Raw genomic sequence first — 23,413 nt, forward strand, 5'->3', positions numbered from 1 at the left:
GGGAATCCAATGTACCAAGAAAAGAAGCCTTTTGTAGAAGGAAGAATGTGAAAAAATCATGCACCACCATTAAAAAATAAATAAAATTTGTAGAAAAGCAAAAAAAGCTTTTAGGATTTTGTTTTTTTAAAAAAAGAATTAGTCTTTATTGAATTGATTTTTGTTGTTTTGTGTGTTTTTGTTTTGTAATTGAATAGAAATTAGATAAAACTTTTTTTTATTTATTTTTTAAACAAATAAAATTTAAGAAATAACTTATTTAAAATAGATAGAATTACATAATAAGCTAAAAAGAAGAAATAATAATAATAAATGAAGTATAAATGGTAATTAAAATTACAATAAAATAAAACACATTTATATATAGAAAATAAAGTTATAAAGTAGGTTTTTTATATGTATGTATAATATATAGTAATAATATTTAAGAATTAATTACAAATTATTAGGCAGCGATAAAAAAGTATTTAAAAGGAAATTGTATTAATTTAAAAGTGTTAAAGGTACTTAACTAAAGGGATACGATTTTATATATAATTTAATTTGTATAATACACATTTTAAATTGTAATATATAGTTGTAATTATACATTAATATATGTAATAGGAAAGGTGTAAGTGTTTGTTTAAGTGTGAAAGTAATAGATTTAAACTATATATACAAATACGTAATTAAATGAAAGTAAAATAAAAAAAAAAAAAATACACAATATCCAAAATTTGTAATAAATGATTTAATTATAGGTATGATTAAAAAAAAATAACTTTAACTTTATTTAGTATTAAGCCAAAACTTAAAATTAGTTGTAATTTTATATTTAAAAGTAATATTTTTATATTTTTATCAATTTTTTTTTTAAATTATAAATTATATTTGTTTTGTACGCTTTGTATTCTTTGTTTTAAGGAGCCAGGTTTTTTCTTTAGTTTTGTGAGAGAACAAAATTTTTGGTGGCATTTGTCCACATAACATTAAAATGTATGTTTGCCAAGGTTAACTTTTTCAACAGACACAGAGTTTTTTTTAGTTTTTACATCCCTTTATTCTCTTTTTCTTTTCAAAAATAAGGGACCAACAAGTAAGTACAAGTGGTATATAGTTCCTTCTTGTTTTCTGTTTTTCATTACTACTTACCTTGACTCTGTGTTGTGTTTGTATTGAGCGGTATAGCTAATCTAGCATTAACAGCTAATAAATGATCTCTTCTTGCTATTAAGCTAGAGACATGCTCCTCTAATCTTACATTTTCTGATTGTAATTGATGTAAACAAGATAATAAAGAGGCAACTGCAATGAAAATCAATAGTTAATAAAGATATTGTTGTAAAGTTTAATAAATAAACTTACTATCAAAATGTTGAGCTTGCTCCATTAAGAATTGTGATCCTTGCTCCCATTGACGCTCTAATAATTGCTCTAGACTTTGTGGTATGGCTAGATTGCCATTTGCTCCACTGCCAAACATTGAAGCCAAAGGACTGGGACCCGTTGATGCCACTGTAGTTGAGGGGGCTGCTGGTGTATTCGTAGAGTTGCGCTGCGATAAAAATGGAAAAGTTCGATTAGTTTAGGAACTTAATTAGTTTAAGAACTAAACAAGAACTGAACTTAAACTGAATTAGAACTGAAAAGAACTGATCTAGAACTGAACTTAAACTGAATTAGAACTGAACAAGAACTGAACTAGAACTGAACTGGAACTGAACTAGAACTGAACTAAATCTGAACTAGAACTGAACTAGAACTGAACTAGAACTGAGCTAGAACTAAACTTAAACTGAATTAGAACTGATCTAGAACTGAACTTAAACTGAATTATAACTGAACAAGAACTGAACTAGAACTGAACTGGAACTGAACTAAATCTGAACTAGAACTGAACTAGAACTGAACTAGAACTGAACTAGAACTGAACTAGAACTGAACTAGAACTGAACTTGAACTGAACTAGAACTGAACTAGAACTGAACTAGAACTGAACTAGAACTGAACTAGAACTGAACTAGAACTGAACTAAAACTGAACTAGAACTGAACTAGAACTGAACTAGAACTGAACTAGAACTGAACTAGAACTGAACTAGAACTGAACTAGAACTGAACTAGAACTGAACTAGAACTGAAAACTAGAACTGAACTAGAACTGAACTAGAACTGAACTAGAACTGAACTAGAACTGAACTAGAACTGAACTAGAACTGAACTAGAACTGAACTAGAACTGAACTAGAACTGAACTAGAACTGAACTAGAACTGAACTAGAACTGAACTAGAACTGAACTAGAACTGAACTAGAACTGAACTAGAACTGAACTAGAACTGAACTAGAACTGAACTAGAACTGAACTAGAACTGAACTAGAACTGAACTAGAACTGAACTAGAACTGAACTAGAACTGAACTAGAACTGAACTAGAACTGAACTAGAACTGAACTGAACTAGAACTGAACTAGAACTGAACTAGAACTGAACTAGAACTGAACTAGAACTGAACTAGAACTGAACTAGAACTGAACTAGAACTGAACTAGAACTGAACTAGAACTGAACTAGAACTGAACTAGAACTGAACTAGAACTGAACTAGAACTGAACTAGAACTGAACTAGAACTGAACTAGAACTGAACTAGAACTGAACTAGAACTGAACTAGAACTGAACTAGAACTGAACTAGAACTGAACTAGACTGAATTAGAACTGAATTAGAACTGAATTAGAACTAAATTAGAAATGAATTAGAACTGAACTAGAACTGAATTAGAACTGAAATAGAAGTGAACTAGAAGTGAACTAGAACTGAACTAGAACTGAACTAGAACTGAACTAGAACTGAACTAGAACGGAACTAGAACTGAACTAGAACTGAACTAGAACTGAACTAGAACTGAACTAGAACTGAACTAGAACTGAACTAGAACTGAACTAGAACTGAACTAGAACTGAACTAGAACTGAACTAGAACTGAACTAGAACTGAACTAGAACTGAACTAGAACTGAACTAGAACTGAACTAGAACTGAACTAGAACTGAACTAGAACTGAACTAGAACTGAACTAGAACTGAACTAGAACTGAACTAGAACTGAACTAGAACTGAACTAGAACTGAACTAAAGAACTAGAACTGAACTAGAACTGAACTAGAACTGAACTAGAACTGAACTAGAACTGAACTAGAACTGAACTAGAACTGAACTAGAACTGAACTAGAACTGAACTAGAACTGAACTAGAACTGAACTAGAACTGAACTAGAACTGAACTAGAACTGAACTAGAACTGAACTAGAACTGAACTAGAACTGAACTAGAACTGAACTAGAACTGAACTGGAACTGAACTAGAACTGAACTAGAGCTGAATTAGAACTGGATTAGAACTGAATTAGAAATGAACTAGAACTGAACTAGAACTGAAATAGAACTGAACTAGAACTTAACAAGAACTGAGTAATAAATGATATGAAAATAAACACTTACCATTTTTCCCGGAAACGGTACACCCATAAATTGAGGCGCTGGCGGATCAGCACTATAAACACTATGATCCTGTATCTCCATACTCAATTGATCCGATAACTTCTGGGCCACACTACTATTCGGATTAATATGATTGCCCAACATATGAGCAGCCGCCGTAACATTTATCGAAGACGAAGTGGTGGTTGTTGAGGCAGCGCAAACCGGTGCTAATGAAGAGACAGCAGCTGCTGCTGCAGCTATAGCAGCGCTGGTAGTTGTCGCCGCTGTTACACCACCATTTTGGAATAATTTTATATCTTTGAGATCATTGGCCATGAGAACATTTGTGTTTGATGTACTGGCGGCTGAGTCCTTTGCTTTACGGCCACGTTTACGCTGAGAACCAGCCTCTGAACCCGGTGAACTGGGTGGAGAATCTTTAACAATATTCGTTAATGCAGCTGGATTTGTGGTATCAATACTGGGTGGTAGATTCGTGGCGTTAGATTGAGGTTCATAGGAGAATTTTAAACCACCACCTGCAGCACTAGCGAGCGAAGATGTAGAACAGGAGCTGGCATTGCTAATGTTGAAGGAGGAGGAAGAGAATACACCACTATCAGGTGTTCTGTTGTTTGAAGTTGTTGTTGTGGGATTACCAGCAGAATTTAACGTTTTATTAAGGGATTTCGTTGTTGTTGGTGATGATAAAGATGATGAAGACGTTGAATTGTTAAGTTTATTGTTAGGATTGGTATTGGAGTTCGTGGTGGAGGTGTTGTTGGTGGTAGTAGCGGTAGTATTAGTGTTTTGTTGGATGGTGTTGGCATTGGCATTTGAAGGATTGTTATTATTGGGGTTATTTGGTTTGTTTTGGCCATTTATTGGAGAAGTGGTAGATATTGTTGATGTTGTAGTTATAGGCAGGGTAGTAGAAGAAGAAAGAGAATTTGTAGAAATTGTGGTTAATGGCAAAATTTCTATAATATCATTATTATTATCGTTATTGTTATTGCTATTCTTATTAGCAGCAACATTTTGTGATTGCTGCTGCAGCAGCTGTTTATTAGCTGATGAAGAAGAAGAAGCATTATTAGTACTAGTAGTAGTGACAGAAGTAGCAGAAGTAGAGGAGGAAGAGGAAGTATTAAGGGAAGAGGATGAGGAGGAGTTAGTAGTAGAAGTGCTGTTGGCTGTAGCAGTAGAAGAATTAGTTTTAGTATTAGATGAAGAAGAAGTAGAAGCTGTTGAAGAAGTAGTGACAGCTGAAGCATTAGTAGTGAAAGCATTATTAAGGGAATTGTTTTATTATTATTATTATTTTGTTGGTTATTGGTTTTGGTCAAACGCTCAGGCGATTGCTGCTGTTGTTTATTATTGTTGGCAGCTTGAGCTGCTGCAGCCATTTGTTGCTGTTGTTGTTGTTGCAACTGATTTTGTTGAGCTCTTAACATTTTCTTATTCAAAGGTTTATTGTTATTAGATGTTGTTGTTGGAGTTGACGTTGAAGTGTTGGATGTTGTTGTTGGAGGTGGTGGTGAAGTTTCAGCAACTTCTGTATTGCTACTACTATGATGACTATGGTTATTATGTGTTTACTACTACTGCTATTGCTACTACTATTTATAGAACTATGACTACTGCTACTAATAAGACTATTGTTGTTATTATTATTATTATTGTTGTTGGTTGTTGAAGTATTTGTGTTATTATTAAGAGAATTTTTAGAAAAAGTTGTAGAAGTTGTAGATGAAGAAGAGGAGGAAGAAGAAATGCTTTGGTCATTGTGGCTGTGGTTATTATTTTTGTTGCTATTATTGCTATTTGAGTTTGTAAGATTGGTTGCTGTGGCCGCGTTAGTCGTAGCAGTAATACCACTTGAACCTCCTGCTGCTGCTGAAGCTGGCAAAGGGGAAGTTGCATTACTTTTTCTTCTAACTGCTGCATTTGTAGAAGTATTAGAAGATGATGATGAAGACGTAGACGACGAGGAGGAAGAGGCATTAGAAGAAGCAGCTGCCTGTTGCCGGGTTACAGCTGCAGTAGAAGTATTATGATCACTATTACTGCTGCTGCTATTGCTGGAGGAACTTTGCAACATTACCACCGGAGAGGCTGAAGGTGTGGCCGTTGGTGTGCTATTGGGTGTGGAAGTACGTGTTGAGGGTGTTGGTGTACTACTTGGCGGCGGTAATGATAATGGTGAGGGAGCTAAGGGCGGTGGTGTGGGTGTAGTCAAATCATTATGATAATGCGGTACTGGTGAAGAGGATGAGTTGGCATTAGCTGCTGCTGCAGTTGTTGTTGTATTATTTGCAGTTTTTGTTAATTTCTCTTGTGGTGGATTTGCTGCATTATCAGTTGTAGTTGTAGCATTTGTATTTTGTGTTTTATTAGAAGCAGCCCTTTTTTTACCCGATCTGGAGTTAGATTTTTGGCTAGTATTTTGTTGTTGCTGCTGTTGTTGTGCTTGCAACATACTACTTTCACCTGAGCGTGATCTAATTATCGTGTTTTTTCGGTTTATTTGTAACGTTTTTAAAAGTGTTTATGTTTATTTTTTTTTTCAAAAATTACGAAAAATTTAATAAAATTTTTGTTTTTTGTGTTGGAAAGAGAGAAAAAAAGAAATAAAATTTATATTTCTTTGACTGGTACTTTGTTGGTTTTAAACATTTCTTTTAAAAATGAAAGAAAAATCTTGTAATTTTCAATGTTAAATATGTGTGTGTGGTGTTTTGAAACAAATATGTTTGATTGGAGTGAGTTGTTGGGAGTAGGGAGGACGTAGTAAATTTGGAGAAATTATGGAAATGATAACAACAAAAATGAATTTTTATATTTTTTTTCCCAAAAAACAAACAAACACATAATACAAACAAAAAAAAGGAGAGAAATGCAAAAGTAGTAGTAGCAAAAATGAAATGATTAATAATAAACAAAACTAACATTTAAAAGGAAATTAAAGCTTAATAAAAGGGTTTAAAATAGGAAAATGCTTAATGAAAAGACGGGGTTTCACCGGGCAATAATAAATTTTATTGATCTACAAATAATTTGCTTGAAAAGTTAAAACTTATGTATGTAATAAATCACTTATATTTCTTTCCAAAAGAATAATTAATTCACTTTGGTAAAATTATTTAGTTTTTTTTATACAAAAACATTTTGAAAAGGAGTATTTAGTGTAAAATTTTTTGAAAGCAATAAACCCAACAAAAGGACTTAAGAACATAAGAGATTTTTAAACTTTTTGTTTTGCTAAACCCCAGGGGATCTGAAATCATATAATGGTAATGAAAATTTGAGGGAAAATGGGAAAAAGGGCGTCTATTTCTCGGCCTATTCCAAAACATTTGTTTTCATTTAGAAAATGGATGATTAGAGTGAATTAATTTTGTATTCTGTTTAATTTTTTAGTATAAATTTATACAATTGTTTTTTTATATACATAGCAATTTTTTGTTAATTTTTTTTTTATTTTTTTATCAGATTCGAACAGCAACCAGTCTTAAGATTTTTTTTTTTAATTTTCTTAAAAAGCAAGAAAAATAATTTACAGTCCAATAATAACCAAAGACATTTTTGAAGAGATAATAAGAAGTTTTTTTTTTTTTTTTTTTAAGAAAAAGTAATTAATTAAAAAATATACTTAAAAATATGTGTAAAACAAAATAATTTTAAAAATGACATGCATTATTAAGAATGTAAACAGATTAAAAGCAACTGGACGAATTTCGAATTTAACCAGAATAGAACTGAACTAGAAGTGAAGTAGAACTGAACTTGAGCTGAACTAGAACTGAACTGGAACAGAACTGAACTAGAACTAAAGTAGAACTGAACTAGAACTAAGCTAGAACTGAACCAGAACTGAACTAGAACTGAACTAGAATTGAACTAGAACTGAACTAGAACTGAACTACAACTGAACTAGAACTGAACTAGAACTGAACTAGAACTGAACTAGAACTGAACTAAAACTGAACTAGAACTGAACTAGAACTGAACTAGAACGGAACTAGAACGGAACTAGAACTGAACTAGAACTGAACCAGAACTGTACTAGAACTGAACTAGAACTGAACTAGAACTAAAGTAGAACTGAACTAGAACTGAACTAGAACTGAACTAGAACTAAGCTAGAACTGAACTAGAACTGAACTAGAACTGAACTAGAACTAAACAAGAATTGAACTATAACTGAACTAGAACTGAACTAGAACGGAACTAGAACGGAACTAGAACTGAACTAGAACTGAACTAGAACTGAACTAGAACTGAACTAGAACTGAACTAGAACTGAACTAGAACTGAACTAGAACTGAACTAGAACTGAACTAGAACTGAACTAGAACTGAACTAGAACTGAACTAGAACTGAACTAGAACTAGAACTGAACTAGAACTGAACTAGAACTGAACTAGAACTGAACTAGAATGAACTTGAACTAAACTAGAACTGAACTAGAACTGAACTAGAACTGAACTAGAACTGAACTAGAACTGAACTAGAACTGAACTAGAACTGGACTAGAACTGAACTAGAACTGAACTAGAACTGAACTAGAACTGAACTAGAACTGAACTAGAACTGAACTAGAACTGAACTAGAACTGAACTAGAACTGAACTAGAACTGAACTAGAACTGAACTAGAACTGAACTAGAACTGAACTAGAACTGAACTAGAACTGTACTGGAACTGAACTAGAACTGAACTAGAACTAAAGTAGAACTGTACTAGAACTGAACTAGAACTAAGCTAGAACTGAACCAGAACTGAACTAGAACTGAACTAGAACTGAACTAGAACTGAACTAGAACTGAACTAGAACTGAACTAGAACTGAACTAGAATTGAACTAGAAATGAACTAGAACTGAACTAGAACTGAACTAGAACTGAACTAGAACTGAACTAGAACTGAACTGGAACTGAACTAGAACTGAACTAGAACTGAACTAGAACTGAACTAGAACTGAACTAGAACTAAACAAGAATTGAACTATAACTGAACTAGAACTGAACTAGAACGGAACTAGAACGGAACTAGAACTGAATTAAAACTGAACTAGAACTGAACTAGAACTGAACTAGAACTGAACTAGAACTGAACTAGAACTGAACTAGATCTGAACTAGAACTGAACTAGAACTGAACTAAAACTGAACTAGAACTGAACTAGAAAACTTCTTTCTCAAAAAAAATTTTGAGAGAACTTTTCTTTTAGAAGAACAAATTAATTGCTTCTACATTTCCCTTAATCTGTTTATATTCTAAAAAAAACTTATTTTCTAAAATAAAAAAAGTTTTCCAACATTTCTTTTTTTTACAAATAAGTTCTTTAATTTACCAAAAAAAGTCGTAAAATAATGGTGTTAATATGTATGTGTGTTTAAAAAAAAATCATAGTGTTAAAATTGTTTTGTAAAGAAAATTTAAATCAATTTTAAAAATCAAAAAGTTACTAACCTTGATCTACGTATCGGAGCCGTTTCTTGTTCTTGAATCTGGCTAAGTCTAGAGGATTGTTTCTCATAGCTAATCTTTAAATTGCCCGTTTCGGTGGTAGAAGCAGTCAAATTAATGCCCGCCGTAGAGGAGGATGTTGAAGGGTTGTTGGTGGTTGAAGATGCTGAAGAAGGATTGGGTGATTTACCACTTTGATAAATAACACCATGTTGCTGTTGTTGAGCGTTAGCAGGAGAAGGTATTGAAGTGGTGGAGGATGCTGCAGCATTAAAAGGTGATTGACGATCTAAAGTATTGGCGGCGGCGGAGGATGATGAAGATGAGGCGGCTGATGATTGCTGTTGTAGCTGACTAGTTGAGCGGGTAGTTTGTGAGCTGGTGTGTTCTAATAATATAGAAATAAAATAATTAATAATTTATACAATTTATGGTCAAATTATGATAATTACCTCCTGCTGTTGAGGAATTTGTGGGTAAATTTATTCCAGGTACATTTGCTGTTGATAGTGGCACGGAAACATATAAACTAGGAGCATTGCCGCCAGCTGTAGCTGATGCTGTTGTAGCGGCCGTTGTTGTTGAACTCGCTGTAACATTACCACCATTTGCTGCTGCTATGGCTGCTTGAGCAGCAGCATAACGTTCTTCTCTTTCTTTGGCCGTTATAGAACTGGACGTTGAGACTGTTTTATGACCGACAGACGTCGTTGAACCTGTTGCATGTTTACCTCCTTCATTATTAGCATTCGTTTTATGATGCGACGATGATGAAGAGGATTGATTACCGGCTGTATTTGAAGAGGCGGATGATGTATGTGTATTTGATGTTGTTGATATTGAAACAGCATCTCGACTATTTTGTGATGAGGTTTCGGCATTGATTAATGATTGATGTGTGGGAGGACTTAATTCGGTTTTTTGCTAAAAAGATAAAGGAATAAAAATGAAAGATTAATAATAATTTCTGGTAAATTTTCTTAAACAACATTTCCAACCTCCCAATGTTTTGCATGATATTTAGCAGAATTACTAACCAATTTGGGTTAATTATTGAGTGTAGTGTTTTCCGTATATATTTCCCAGTAAAATGCATACTTCCGCTTTACTGGGAAATAGCAAATTGTGTGTTATAAAGATAAATAACAGAAAATAAATAATGAATAATGCATTTCACAACAAGAATTCATTAGAAACTTAAAGAGAGTAAAAACGCTAATACTCTTCAAAGAGAAAAATTAACTAAATATATAAAGAAGAAATGTAAACAACATACAAAAAATATAAAAAGTAGCTTAAAACGACAACAGCAACTAAAGTAAACGGAAAAAAATCTAAAGAAAACTAAAAAGAGCAACAAAAGTCAATGTTGCAATATAAAACGTCATCGTTAGTATTTGTTGTTGATATGTATAGATACTAAAATAAGACAGACCAAAAGTACAACAAAAAACATTAATAATAAACATAAAAATGCATTAGAGCGACAGGTTGAATGTACTAAGACCCCAAAAAACAACAACAACAATATTAAAAACAAAAACAAGCATCTGCATACAAGAAAATGACAAACAAGAAATAGAAAAACGAAAAAAAAGAAGAGCTGGCAAGAGAAAAGAGGGAAGGGTGTTTTTGTTATAGGTGGAGGTTGTTGTCAAGAATAAAAATAACAAAAAGCACACACATTTACACACAATTTTCATTTACATTTGTTTGTGTGAGTGTGTATGTTTATATGATGAATGATGACAAATATCATAATGATGTTGGCGTTTATAATATAATATTAGTTGTCGCTTTTAACCCCAAAATAATAATTTTGTTTTCTAAATGCAACCCAGCGGGAGAATGTTTTTTAAGCTTAACAGAACAACAAAAAGTTAGTGATTAGAAAGCTTATATTTATACCTAAATAAAAATAAACTAATGTTTACTTTTCATATTTGTTTGTTTTGTTTATTTAAGAAATTTCTTTCTATGAAATAAGGAAGTGTTTAGAGATTTTTTTTTGTTTCAACGAAAAATTATTTTTAAACAAATATTTTTGTAATAATAATTGAACATGACAAGTTTATAGGGTTAGTAAAAATGTTTTTGATTTACTTTATTTCAAATTTAGGGAATTTCTTAAAATGTTTTATTCATTAAGGTAAATTTTACTTTAAGATGAAAAAAGAGTTACCATATATTAATTAACCTTCTTTGGCAGCTGTGTTATCATTTCGAGTGAATGACAATTAGTAAAGAAGTTACCTGATGTTAGTAGACTGGCCAATTAATGAACATTAAAAATTGTTTATTTAATATTAAAAAATATAAAAATAATTTAGTTTATAATGAAATAAATTTAGAAAAATGTAAATTTTACAAAAATTATTAAAATGTTTTAATAATTTAGCTTTTTTCGCTAAGTAAAAGAGTGATGAAAAAAGTTACCCGTTATTAACCTTTTAGCTTTGTATCACATCGTGTGAATGAGCATTTGTGACTATTTAATAACAATATAATATTCACTTCATAAAAACAACATTATTCTGATAATAATATCTTAAATAGAAAAAAAACTTTTGCCCTCAACCATTATTTTCAACAAAAAAGCATTCTAAACAAGTTAAAACAACTAAAAATGGAAAAAACACAATTTTTTTTTTAAGCAAAAAAGACACACATAGAAAATGAAATGATTTTATTGTTTCCAGTTTTTTTTTTCTAAAAAAAAACCAACACACAAAATACAAGTCAAGCAACAACAAGAATAAACCAATTTTAAAAGAAAAATTTAAAAAAAAAAAGCTAAAAAATTAAACCAACGGATGGCTAAAGTTACGCACCACATAAAAATGCAGTCAACCAACAACACCCGCAGAGCAGCAGCAAAAACTTTTCTTATTATCTGCAAATGTGGGCAAATTATTCCAAGACAATTTGCCGTTAAATTAAACGTAATAAAAAAACCGCTAGAAATTACATATTTTATAGAAGGTATAGAAAACTAACCTCAAAATGGACTTTAAAAAATATTTTATATTAGGAAGACAATTTTCTACTGATAACTGTCTGGGACAACAACTTTCTCCGAAACAAAATTGTCTATCGAAAACTGTTTTCAGAACTCCCCACTCTTCTGTAGCAAATTATCGTTAAAAAAATTTTCTATTCAAAGCTAACTTCGGAAAACAAATTTCTATTGAATATTGTCTTAGGAACACAAATTTCTGTTCAAAACTGTCTCAATCACACAAATTTCTGTTGGGAATAGAATTTTCTATTAAAAACTGTTTATAAAAAATAATTTTTCTATTAAAAACTTTCTTGGAAAGAGAATTTTCTATTAAAAACTATTTCGGGAAGAAATTTCTATAGAAAGCTGTCTTCAGAGCACAATTTTCTATTAAAAGCTAACATCAAAAGTTAAAAACGCTATAATAAACAGAAAACTATTAGCAACATTGTTATTTATCAACATGTTGGCAACAATTTGTTTATGTTTGTGGTTTAGACAATAACTGCAGCAGCAACAAAGAGAAATATTGACAGTTTTAAAAAAAGTTATCGGAAATAAAAAAAGTTTCAAAAGAAAAACAATAATTGACTAAAAAGAAACAAAAAAAAAGAACCTAAAAAGCAGGATGCGGTCAAGGAAGATGTGTTTTGAAAATGCACAAAAAGAAAAGGATAATTTATAATATTAACTGTTTAAACAAAACAGATGACGCATATTGATTGAAAGGTGGTTTGTTTTGTGGTTACAACAAATAAATAAATTACATGTTTTGTCCAGCATTTTCTTGTTTTGCGTTTGGTTTTCTCTTGTTATTGCGAATTTACTCTTATTTTAGCGCGTTGGCAAATTGATATTTAATTATTGCGAAGAGTTGCTTCTCTGGTATTGTCGTTTTCGATGAAATGTCAGACAAATTATGAAAAATGATTGTGGATTGTAATAATGTAACAGTTGTTGCGGCTGGTGTTATTACTGGCGGTGGTCAATATGTTATTTGTAATAATAACTTGTGGTAGATTTTTATAAAAGGCGTATACAAAGCGAATTAGTAACATATGGGATAACTGTTATCCAAACTCTCTAAAGAAGACTATTTTCTATTGAAAATTGTTTTTTGAAGACATTTTTATTGATAACAATTTTTGGAAGACACTTTTTCATTTTTTACCTGTTATCAATCAAAGTGAATGCCAATTTTTTTATAAAATAGGTAAAACAAGTTACTACACTGTATTAAGTATTTTGAGGGCCATTTATAGTTATATTTTAATTGAAACCAGTTTAAAATTGAAAACATTTTAAATGTTTTGAGATTATAAACTTTGCCTGCTATCATTTCGAGTGAATGACATAATACATTAAAAATTGCGATTCTAAATTTATTAACGCAGTTAACATTCCAGGTGAATGACAGTTATAAAGTGAAATTACCAGACTATACCAAGCCTTTAAAAGTCATTTATCATACTACTTCAATTTAATATGTTATAAATTGAAAACATTTTATAGAATAGAGCAGTTGAAACCATTATTTTTAATAAAATTTTAAAAAAGCTTTGTTTGTGGTTAGATAAATATTTGAAGCCAAAAACAAATATTTTAGATTAAAAATAAACTTTCCCACGATAAAGAATAATAATATGAAATTAAGTAAATAATAGGTCTGTTCATTTACTTTCCCAGTAAATATGTACTTGCAACGAGAGAGTAATAGATTTTTAAGTTAATGAACGCTTTTCCAGTAACAATTGTTACTAATTAGTAACAACTTTCAATTATTGAACAGATATAATATAATTCCAAAATTATAAAAAAATAATTTAATCCTGAAATCAACAATTATTTCCCTCATTAGTAAAATTTCTTTATCTTAAAATCATAATAACTAGAAAAACATTTTATATTTTAATAAGTTATAGTACTTCCCCAAAGACTTGTGTTAATATTATTTTATATTTCTAACCCCTTTTACAATTACCTCTTCTTCTAGTATATTCTATTATATCCTTTCAAGGAAATATGATATCTATTATTTAAAACAATTAAAAGTAAATTTATGAAATTTTGATTAATGTTAAACGATTAAGTTATATTAGTTTAACAACCCTTTTACGGAAAAAGTAACGTACTTTTTTATACAGTAAATAAAATATTGAGGTTAGGTTGTCATTTTTTTTATTTGTTTGACAAACCCCCTGTCTGTCTGTTGCCTCACTCTCTAGAAAGAATTGTTAGCATATTATTGAATTTGTATTTGTATAAATAATTTACAACAGACGTTCAAGGGTTGTTAAACATTATTTCTATTCAATAATAACAAAAATTGTTAGGGGGGGAAAACAACAAAACATGCATTTATATGAAATAAAAATTATGAGAAGTGAGAAGAAGAATGCAGGAAAATAATGTTATTTTATATAACTACTTGTAACTTCATTTAAGGGACTTAGTTTGAAAGGATTTATTTAAGAAGTTGCCATAGGTACTATCAAAAAAAAAAATCCGTTAATTGATGAGTTTTGTTTATTTTCCCTACATTTATTATGGTAATGTCCATAAATTAGTTAAAAATTGAAAACATTTAAACTTGTTTCTTTCCCTGTTATCATCATTCCAAGTGAATGATGTTATCTTTCTATATTATTTTATAGATTTATCATTTTACTTTATGTTTTTTACTTAAAACATTAAAATTACAATATTTAATAACACAAAGCTGCCATGGAAATCTTTATTTATAAATTTAAAGTAAAAACGCTTGAAATCTTTACATCTGGCAACTTTTATGATTGCATACTTTGTTATAATATGCCTGCCGTTATGTTGTTTTGTTTACTTTACTTTTTAGGTATTAATGCACACACTCTCTTTTTCTCTTTTAGCTGCAGTGACTGCAAATTTTATTGTAACTCTCTCTCTCTCTCTTGTTTTTTCGAAATCCTTTGTTATTTTTTTGGGAATATTCCTGCCTATTTTTTGTTTGGTCACTTGTTTTTGTGTTTATTTTTTTTTTCAAGACTTAACAACTCTTTATAGTAAATTACAGTTTTAGGAAATGTCCTTTTACTGTATTATTGTTGTTGTTTTACTTCATGTGTATACAATAATATTCAATTGTTTGTATTATTTGGAATGATGGCTTACTACTGCTGCTGCTGTTCCTGTCGTTGTATTTTGTTTTTTTTTTTTTTGGTCTACGTGACTTTAACAACATCTGCGCAGAATTTGTATCCTGTTTCATGTTATTCCTGGCTGCAATCAAATATTTATGATGAATTTTTTATTCCATTTTTTGTTTGTCATGAATACAATGTTAGAGGAAGAAGTTGTCAAAATGTGAAAAATGTAAAATAAAGTTTTTGAAGGATTTTAAATGGGGTTTGAAGGGAAACATGTTAAATCAGTAGATTTATTTAGTTTCTTTAAGAAAGTTAAATACATATATATATTTCAAATGAAAGTCTTTTACATCATTCTAATTTAATTTAAACAGTTTTAAATGGAAAACATTTAAAAAATGCAGGGATTCTAAAGTTTGACATACGTGTTATCATTTCGAGTGAATGACAGCTATAGAGTAAAACAATTTACCAGACATGTATTTATGGCTTTAAAGTACATTAAGCATTTTACTTAAATTTAAACAGTTTTAAACTGAAAACGTTTAAAAAATTAAGGATTTTCAGCTTTGATTTTCGTGTTATCATTTCGAGTGAATGATAGCTATGTAGTAAAATAAGTTACCAGACATGTATTTAAGTTTTTAGAGTTCTTTTAGCATTATACTTAAATTTAAACTGTTTTAAACTGAACATGTTTATAAAGTTAAGGATTTTAAACTTTGACATTCTTGTTATCATTTCTCGTGAATGCTGATAAAGCCTTAAGACTGTATTTATGGCTTAAACGTATATTTCTTATTCTATTTAAACTATACAGAATAACTTGTTATCATTTCGAGTGAATGACAACAATGTAGTAATATAAGTTAAAGACAAAATCACATTCAGAAATAGCATGTGAAGGAATCAGGGAGCAGAGACCTTTAAAATGGGGAAAACTTTGAGGAAAGAGTTTCAAATTTAAAAAATTACACTGTATTAAATAGTGATTTATCTAAAAACCGAATCCCAAGAGTTGATTTATTAAAATTTATTACAGGTTCACAAAATAGAAGTCTGAAAACCGTAGGAATTTCAACAATTATCTACGTTTTTCCGCATTTTCATTCATCCTTTTATTCTCTATAATCCGGCATCTACAAATTATTTTCCTATAGCTGTCATTTATTTGACACAATGTCAGCTAAAAGAAGTTGTAAATTATGTTAAATAACTGTTAAGAAATATGTAGTATATTTACCGTCAATATTTATTATATTATTGTCACACATTAAAATATACATTTCATCTTTTATCTCTTACAATTAGTTGCATAAAATTATGGTTAAAAAACACAACAACAGGTGTTATTCTTGTTTTAACACTTTAAAATTTATAAAATATTTCTTTTTTTTGTTTGTAATTCATATGCCCCGTGGAAATATAGTATATGAGTTTGTGAGAGGCGAACGTAACTGTTGTGTGGTTTAAATATTTATATGAGGGCAGTGTGGGAATGATGCTTGTTGCTCTTGGGTTGGGTTTTCTAATTGGAAGCGATGCTAAATCGAATGTCCAAGAACTATGCCGAATTAAATTGGTGGACTTTTGATACATTTGAATAGATCGGAATCAAGGGAATTAATAACAAACTACATCGGGTAGAAAACTTCGGCAAGTCTTTAATAGTAATCAATATCAACTTGTACAAATTGATCGATAATTTAAGAAGAGAAAATTGATTACTGTTCAAGATTATAGCTTCTAACTGATTGTTCCGCTGTGACTGGCGTTGATCTAACTTTGTGAATGCCAAAATATGAGAAGGCTGCGTTACAATGTTTAATCCAAAATAATACAGTTTTAAATGCATTAAGCTTTGAATTTCGACTACATCGAGCCCAAGGTTCAAATTAAGACTTTTCAGTGACTGTTGCCCACTTTCGCAAATGGAACGAAATAATCTCTCAAATTCTTGTATCGTCTTCTTTAGCTCAAATTCGACCTAGCACTTTCGACGATCAAAATATAACTTTCTTAACGCGATCTCTGGTTACCTCAGTCATTCAATGATCTTTTTTCATTGCTGCGACTTTCGAAAATGGAATAAAATAATCTCTGAAATTATTGTATAGTTTTCTTTAACTGAAATTCTACTTGGCAATTTAAGAAATACTCCATCTTTTCTCTTATCCCCATTCCTGGAAACAATTCAGCTTTTTATTTAGCTGTTCACGATCTTTAGTTTCCTTTCCATCCAATGATCTTTACTCTTAGATGCGATTTTTGAAATCGTAACAAAATGTTTTCTTAAATTCACATAGATCGTCTTCTTTAACTGAAATTTTAATAAATGTTGGCGAGAATTGAAGAATTCTTCTTTGTTTACTCTTATCTTTCTTGATCATTCAAAATGAATGTAATCCTTTGTGAAAGAACTATCACCTCAACAGGTAATTCCAGAAATTCTATTTGTTTTCTTTAGTCTTTAGGATCTTTCTCCATTCTATTTACATCTGGGACATTGAGTACGTTTAGATTCCTTACTAATTCCCTGAAACTAGGTTCTTTTAATTAAGCTGTCTTCCAATCACGATCTTAGGTTCAATTCCAATGATCCTTATTTATTGGTGCGATTTTCGAAATCGGTATGAAATTATCTTTTAAATCCTTAGATCCTCTTCTTTATCTGAAATTCTACTAAATGTTGGCAATTTAAGAATTCTTCCTCGATTTCAGTTTAAGAACATTCAAAATGAATTCCAACCAGAGATATAAGCCGAGACGTCTCAAATCGGCGGCGGCTGGCCGCCGGTAATATTTTGCAAGCCGCGCCGCCGCCGAATTCTTTCGGCTCAAAAGCTAAGTCAGCTTAAACGTAGCCGCTGATAAAGAGTGGAATCGCACATGTATTTCAGAAAATAATTTCACCAATTTGAACGGAGTTGCCACTATTTTAAATTCTTATGGCAAATTGAAACGAGTTGCCACACAATATTGTGCTAATATTAAAATAGTGAAAACTACTATAAATGTCCATTTTCTGCAGAAAAAAACTTATATAGAGACAGGTTTCTATATATCAGACTATTATACAGACATTTTTCATTATAATTAACGCTTATAAGGTCAATTTCTGAAGAAAAAGTTAAATTGAGCCGACAATTCAGCCGCCGCCGATATTTTCTATAATAAGCCGCCGCCGCCGACCTAAAATGGTTGCGCCGCCGCCGCCGATCATTTTGCATCGGCTTGTATCTCTGACAGTGTTGCCAACTTAGTGCTTTTAGCACTATTTGCGGTGCTTTTTGGTGTGCCAAACGCGGAAAATTTTGCTCATGGTGCCTTTTTTCAAAAAGGCACTACAGTGGTGCTTTCTAATTTTATGACAGTGCATTTAGTGCTTTTTATACCCACCATTAAAAAAGATGAGTGGGGTATATTAATTTTGTCACTCCGTTTGTAACACATCGAAATATTGGTCGTAGACCCACAAAAGTATATATATTTTGGGTCCTTATTAAATTCTAAGGCGATCTAACCATGTCCATCCGTCTGTCTGTTGAAATCACGATAGGGTTAGAACGGAAAGAGCAAGCGAGTTAAATTTTTCCCCAAATATTTCACAAGCTTTAACAGTCACAACTGTTTTAAACAAACGAGTATAGCGATAAAATTTGGCATAAATAAGTTTTATATGCGTCAAAATCTATGTACCAAATTTTATGGGAATCGGTCCAAAATTGACCCTACCCCCCCATACGAGTATAGCGATGAAATTCAACATAAGTAAGTTTTATATAAGCCAAAATCTCTACTAAATTTTATAGAAATTGGTCTATAATTGACCCTACTCCCCATATAAGGTCTCCTTCAGAAAATGATTTAAACGGTCATTACTGACTTAACCTACCCTACCCCCTATTAAGGTCTCCTTAAAAATATGAGTAAAGCGATGAAAATTGACAAAAAATAAGTTTTATACAATTTTTTTACACAATTGAACCTATCCCTCATATATAAAGCCTTCATCGTTGTACTCGCAATAAAAAGATTTTTATTATAATTCTTTATTCCGAATTTTATAACGATTGGTCTATAACTGACCAACAAAACAAAATCTATGTACAAAATTTTATGGGTATCGATATATAATTGTCCCAACCCCATATAAGTTCCTCTTTAGATAATAACTTTTACGCTTATGACTGAATTAAAAATTCGAGAACAGCAATGAAATTCGAAAGGAATAAATGTTATACGAAATCTTTCTACCAAATTTTACGACAAGCAGTTCATAATTGACACTACCTCTGATATATGTTCATGGTTAAAAAATTGGACAAACATATTTTGTTTTTAAAAATGAATATTTTGTTAATTCGAAGATCACGTACATAATTGAATTAAGCCTTATCTCCCTGATGTTTACAGAGGAGCATTCCTTTTACGGCATAAGATTTGATGGTGGGTATATAAGATTCGGCACAGCCGAATATAACGCTCTTATTTGTTAAAATATTTTAAAATATTTGTGAATTTCAGGAGGTAATTTATTTAATTAATATTAAACATTTTCTCTATAATGTTAAGAACACTGAGGGATCATTCTTTGATCTTTCTATTTATACCACTTTTTGTTGTTTATTAGAATACGATTAGTTTAATAGTTTACACTAAGGACTAAATTTTTCTTAAAAACTGTTTTAAATTTTTTTACACGGGTGCTCCAAAGTTTTTTTTTAATTTGTGTTAAGTTTAAAAAGCAAATATTCTTCAAAAACAAAAAACAAAATATTCAAAATACGTTAAAATAAGTTATGTTATTCACTATCAGTGAATTTAAAAATAATATACAGGCAAATCCCGGTATAACGAATGATATAATGTCAGGCCCTTTCGTTAAATCGAAATATTCGTTATATCGGAATTATTTTTTCTAGTAAATTTCTTTATTTAATGGACAAAAAAACCATTCAAATTAATGTATGAAATTATTACTTCAAATTTTATTTCAAACAACTAATATCAACGCACACCTTTTTCCAATTTGAACATCTGAACGGATTGAAAAATTTTTTCAATCCTGCTATTTCCTTAACCTTATTTTATTATCTAGAAGATAGAATTAAACTCTTTTGAGGAAAAACTGAACTTGAGAATCGATAACTGTGTCTCATGCTGATAATTTCAAAACCCTGGAATATTGCGCCATATTGGGGTATCGAAATAATTTATTTTGCTGTAAAATTTTATTATTTCAATGTATCCCTTTTAAACACTATTCAAGCTAAATTTACCATTAAATTCACATCTAACAGATTTATGCTTTTTAGATTATAATGTAAGGAATTTTGATCGATAGGTCAGATATGTAGTATAACTAAAATTAGGAATATGGGCGACTTCTTTTATTTTTACATTATATTCTAATTGCTCAATCAAGTTTTTGATATTAACAATATAAATATAAAATCAAAAGCTGGATTTTTTAGGTATTTTTTCTTTTTTATTCGTTATATCGAGTATAAAATTTCTTAAACGTTCGCTATATAAGGTAGTTAATGTTAAAAATTTGGCTGTTCGTTATATCGGATTTTCGTTAAAGTGAGATTCGTTATACCGGGATTTGCCTGTATATAGATTTTACAAAAAAAATATATTTCATAAGTTTTGTACAATTTTACAATTTGGGTGTGGGTACATCGGTTGGCCAGTTAGTAGTGTGCCTGTCAGTTTGAATGTTTAATAACATTTTACTATTTTTAAAATAACTTTTAAACAAATTAAGGAATTTGAAAAATTCTCATCTTATTTATCTAATATTCGTCAAACATTAGTTTTAGTTCTTACGTTACTAAAAATCTAACTCACACAGATGAAAGACTTTAGTATGACGCATGATTTGTTTTGTAGCCCAATGTTCTAAAAAACGAATTTTGGAGTCTTGTAGGAAATGAGCGAAATAATGTGCAATTTTTATTAAAATAAACAATATTTGACTAAAAAAACGTTAGTGCTTTTTTACCCGTTTTCAGTTAGAAAATTACGCTTTTTTACCCCTTTTTAATTTTTTTGCGCGCGTTTTGCTTGACCAATGTTGGCAACACTGATCTCTGATTCCAACCTCTAGGAGAGAACTCTCTCCTCAACATACTATTAACATCTGGGACATTAATGTATCCCATGCTTTCTCTCTATTCGATCTGTCAGAAATGAGTTTCTTTTTCTCCGCGATAAAATTGTAAAGATTTCATTTGTGTTCTTCTGCTTTTGGATTAATCCATGATATTAGTTTAATTGCTTAATTTCTTAAACACTAATCCCTTTAACATAACATCGATCGTGTTTTTCTAGCTTCTGGTTAAAAAATGTAATTCCTTTCTTTTAAAAGAACTTTTCAAACTGCTTTCTCATTTGCTTATAACTGTACAAAACAGTTTAAATTTCAAATAACTGTCGATATGAGTTTATTTCATCTGTTAGTTACCACATTTTTCATAATTTTTCAAAAATTTCAATTTCAAATCCTTAAGCACAATCTCTTGTTTTAAAATTCCAGAACAAATAAATGTCTTAACAAAAAAAGATGCCCAAGGAATTAAAATACAATTGTAAACACCTGCTAAAAAACAAACAGCAAATTGTAGACCTCATGTACTATAATAAATAAAATATATTGTACTTAATATTTATAAAGAAAACATGTGCAATGAAATATAGAAATAATACATATTGCAACAAAATTGAAAACAACATTACAAATGTAACAACAAAGAGAGATGATGGGTGATTATTTATTAAATTGATAGAATTTTGTTTTTATAAATATATTGAAGCCTTTACAGCAGCGATAACAAATGTAGAAATGTTAGGGTTTCTTAAAGGGAAACAAAAAGGACGAAGAAACAAGCTGTAGAAAAACGTAAGAAAAACGTAAGAAAAACACATAATCATACAATTTTTAAAAAAGGCACTACAAACAGCTGTTTGTTTTTTGAGTTTTTTTTTTTTATTGTACTAGTGTATGTGTCATTATCCTTTTTTTTCTTATTCTTTATTCTGCTACAGGATATGCTGGTATAATTATGTGTGTGTGTGTGTGTGTCAAATATTACAGATCAGTTATATAACTAGATCTTTCTAGTGTTTTCTTTCCAAAAAAGCAGATGTTGTGTGCTAACATTGTTGTTGTTAGTGTGTTTTTTTAAAGAAAATTCCTTTCCTTACAGCTGCTTAGTTTTTTTTTATTAAGAATTAGAATTTTCTTGTATATCATTAAATAGAGCACACATGTATTATAATAGTTTTTTAAGAATTTCTTTTATGAAACTTTATCTAATATTTTAATAAAACATTTGTTTATAAGGGTTACCTTTTAGGTTGATTAAAAAACCGGAAATTAATCTCGCAAATATTTAGGATAAAGGTTCATTTCGTATTAAATTTCATATGACCTTGAGTTCAAGGGAAGTAAAGATTAAAAACAGATGACATTTTTTAATGGAAAAATAAATTTGCCAATGTCTGTAAATTTAATTCCTTAAATTTCTTCATGTTTGCTCCTGAGATCGCGCATCGTGAGAATGTTTTTTTTTCTCTTCTTTATTTTTATTGTCGAAATTTTCGAAAATAGTGTGTTCTTCTTTTTGTCTTTAGATAATCTTTTCGATCGACCCGAAAAGTATATTCTCTCTTGGTGCGTCCTTTCCTTTCGCAACAATTCAGATATTGAGATTAATCATTCCTCATATCTTTCGTTTTTTTTTGTCGATATCTATCGACAAATGTCGACATGATTATAATCGGCACGATTCGTTTGTTTGAAATATTCATTGTGCTTATGATCAGTGATCGTATTCGTTTATCAAAATATAACTTCTTCTTAAAGTTATCTTCTAATTGCGGTCTTTAGTTTCCCTTCCATTTAATGATCTTTACGCATTGGTGAGATTTTTGAAATTATTCCTCCTCTTCTTGTTTAAAATCAATCTAATCCTCTGCAAGAGAACTTTCTCCTCAACATGACTTTCCCTATTCCATTTTCATCTGTGACCTTGAGTAACCTTCTTGGATATCCTTCTTTAACTGATCTTTTACTTGGTAATTCAGGAAATCTTTCTCGGTTTCTCTTGTCTTTAGGATCTTCAAGCATTTGTTTATTCAAAATGAATCCCATTATCTTTGAGGGAACTCTCTCTATTATTTTTTCAATTTGGGACACTGAGTACCCTTTACTTCTACAACATTCTCTCCATTCCCTGCAAGAACTTTGATTTTGAGATTCAATGATCTTCGCAAATGATCAAAATATAACTTTTTATTAAGATCTCTTCTAATTGTGATATTTAGTTTCCTTTCCTTCTGATGATCTTTACTTAT

At 30.5% G+C, this 23,413-nt stretch overlaps 1 protein-coding gene across 1 annotated transcript in view; it reads right to left on the bottom strand.

Annotated features, from left to right (window-relative positions):
* Window positions 1–402: 402 nt before the first annotated feature.
* LOC119611644 (serine-rich adhesin for platelets) overlaps window positions 403–23,413 on the bottom strand; it is a 52,808-nt gene continuing 29,797 nt past the window's right edge. Inside the window, exons 6-13 of the mRNA XM_037967292.1 lie at window positions 9,379–9,850; window positions 8,930–9,314; window positions 5,057–5,958; window positions 4,763–5,012; window positions 3,476–4,727; window positions 1,348–1,537; window positions 1,135–1,287; window positions 403–1,053 (exon numbers count right to left, since the gene is read on the bottom strand). Of these exons, the coding sequence (XP_037823220.1) occupies window positions 1,031–1,053; window positions 1,135–1,287; window positions 1,348–1,537; window positions 3,476–4,727; window positions 4,763–5,012; window positions 5,057–5,958; window positions 8,930–9,314; window positions 9,379–9,850 (3,627 nt within the window). The 3' untranslated portion in view covers window positions 403–1,030. The remainder of the gene's footprint in view (window positions 1,054–1,134; window positions 1,288–1,347; window positions 1,538–3,475; window positions 4,728–4,762; window positions 5,013–5,056; window positions 5,959–8,929; window positions 9,315–9,378; window positions 9,851–23,413) is intronic.

The sequence above is a fragment of the Lucilia sericata genome, unplaced genomic scaffold, assembly GCF_015586225.1.
Source record: "Lucilia sericata isolate MDLA Ls3-8-SP2 unplaced genomic scaffold, ASM1558622v1 Contig001503F_arrow, whole genome shotgun sequence".
Taxonomy (NCBI): domain Eukaryota; kingdom Metazoa; phylum Arthropoda; class Insecta; order Diptera; family Calliphoridae; genus Lucilia; species Lucilia sericata.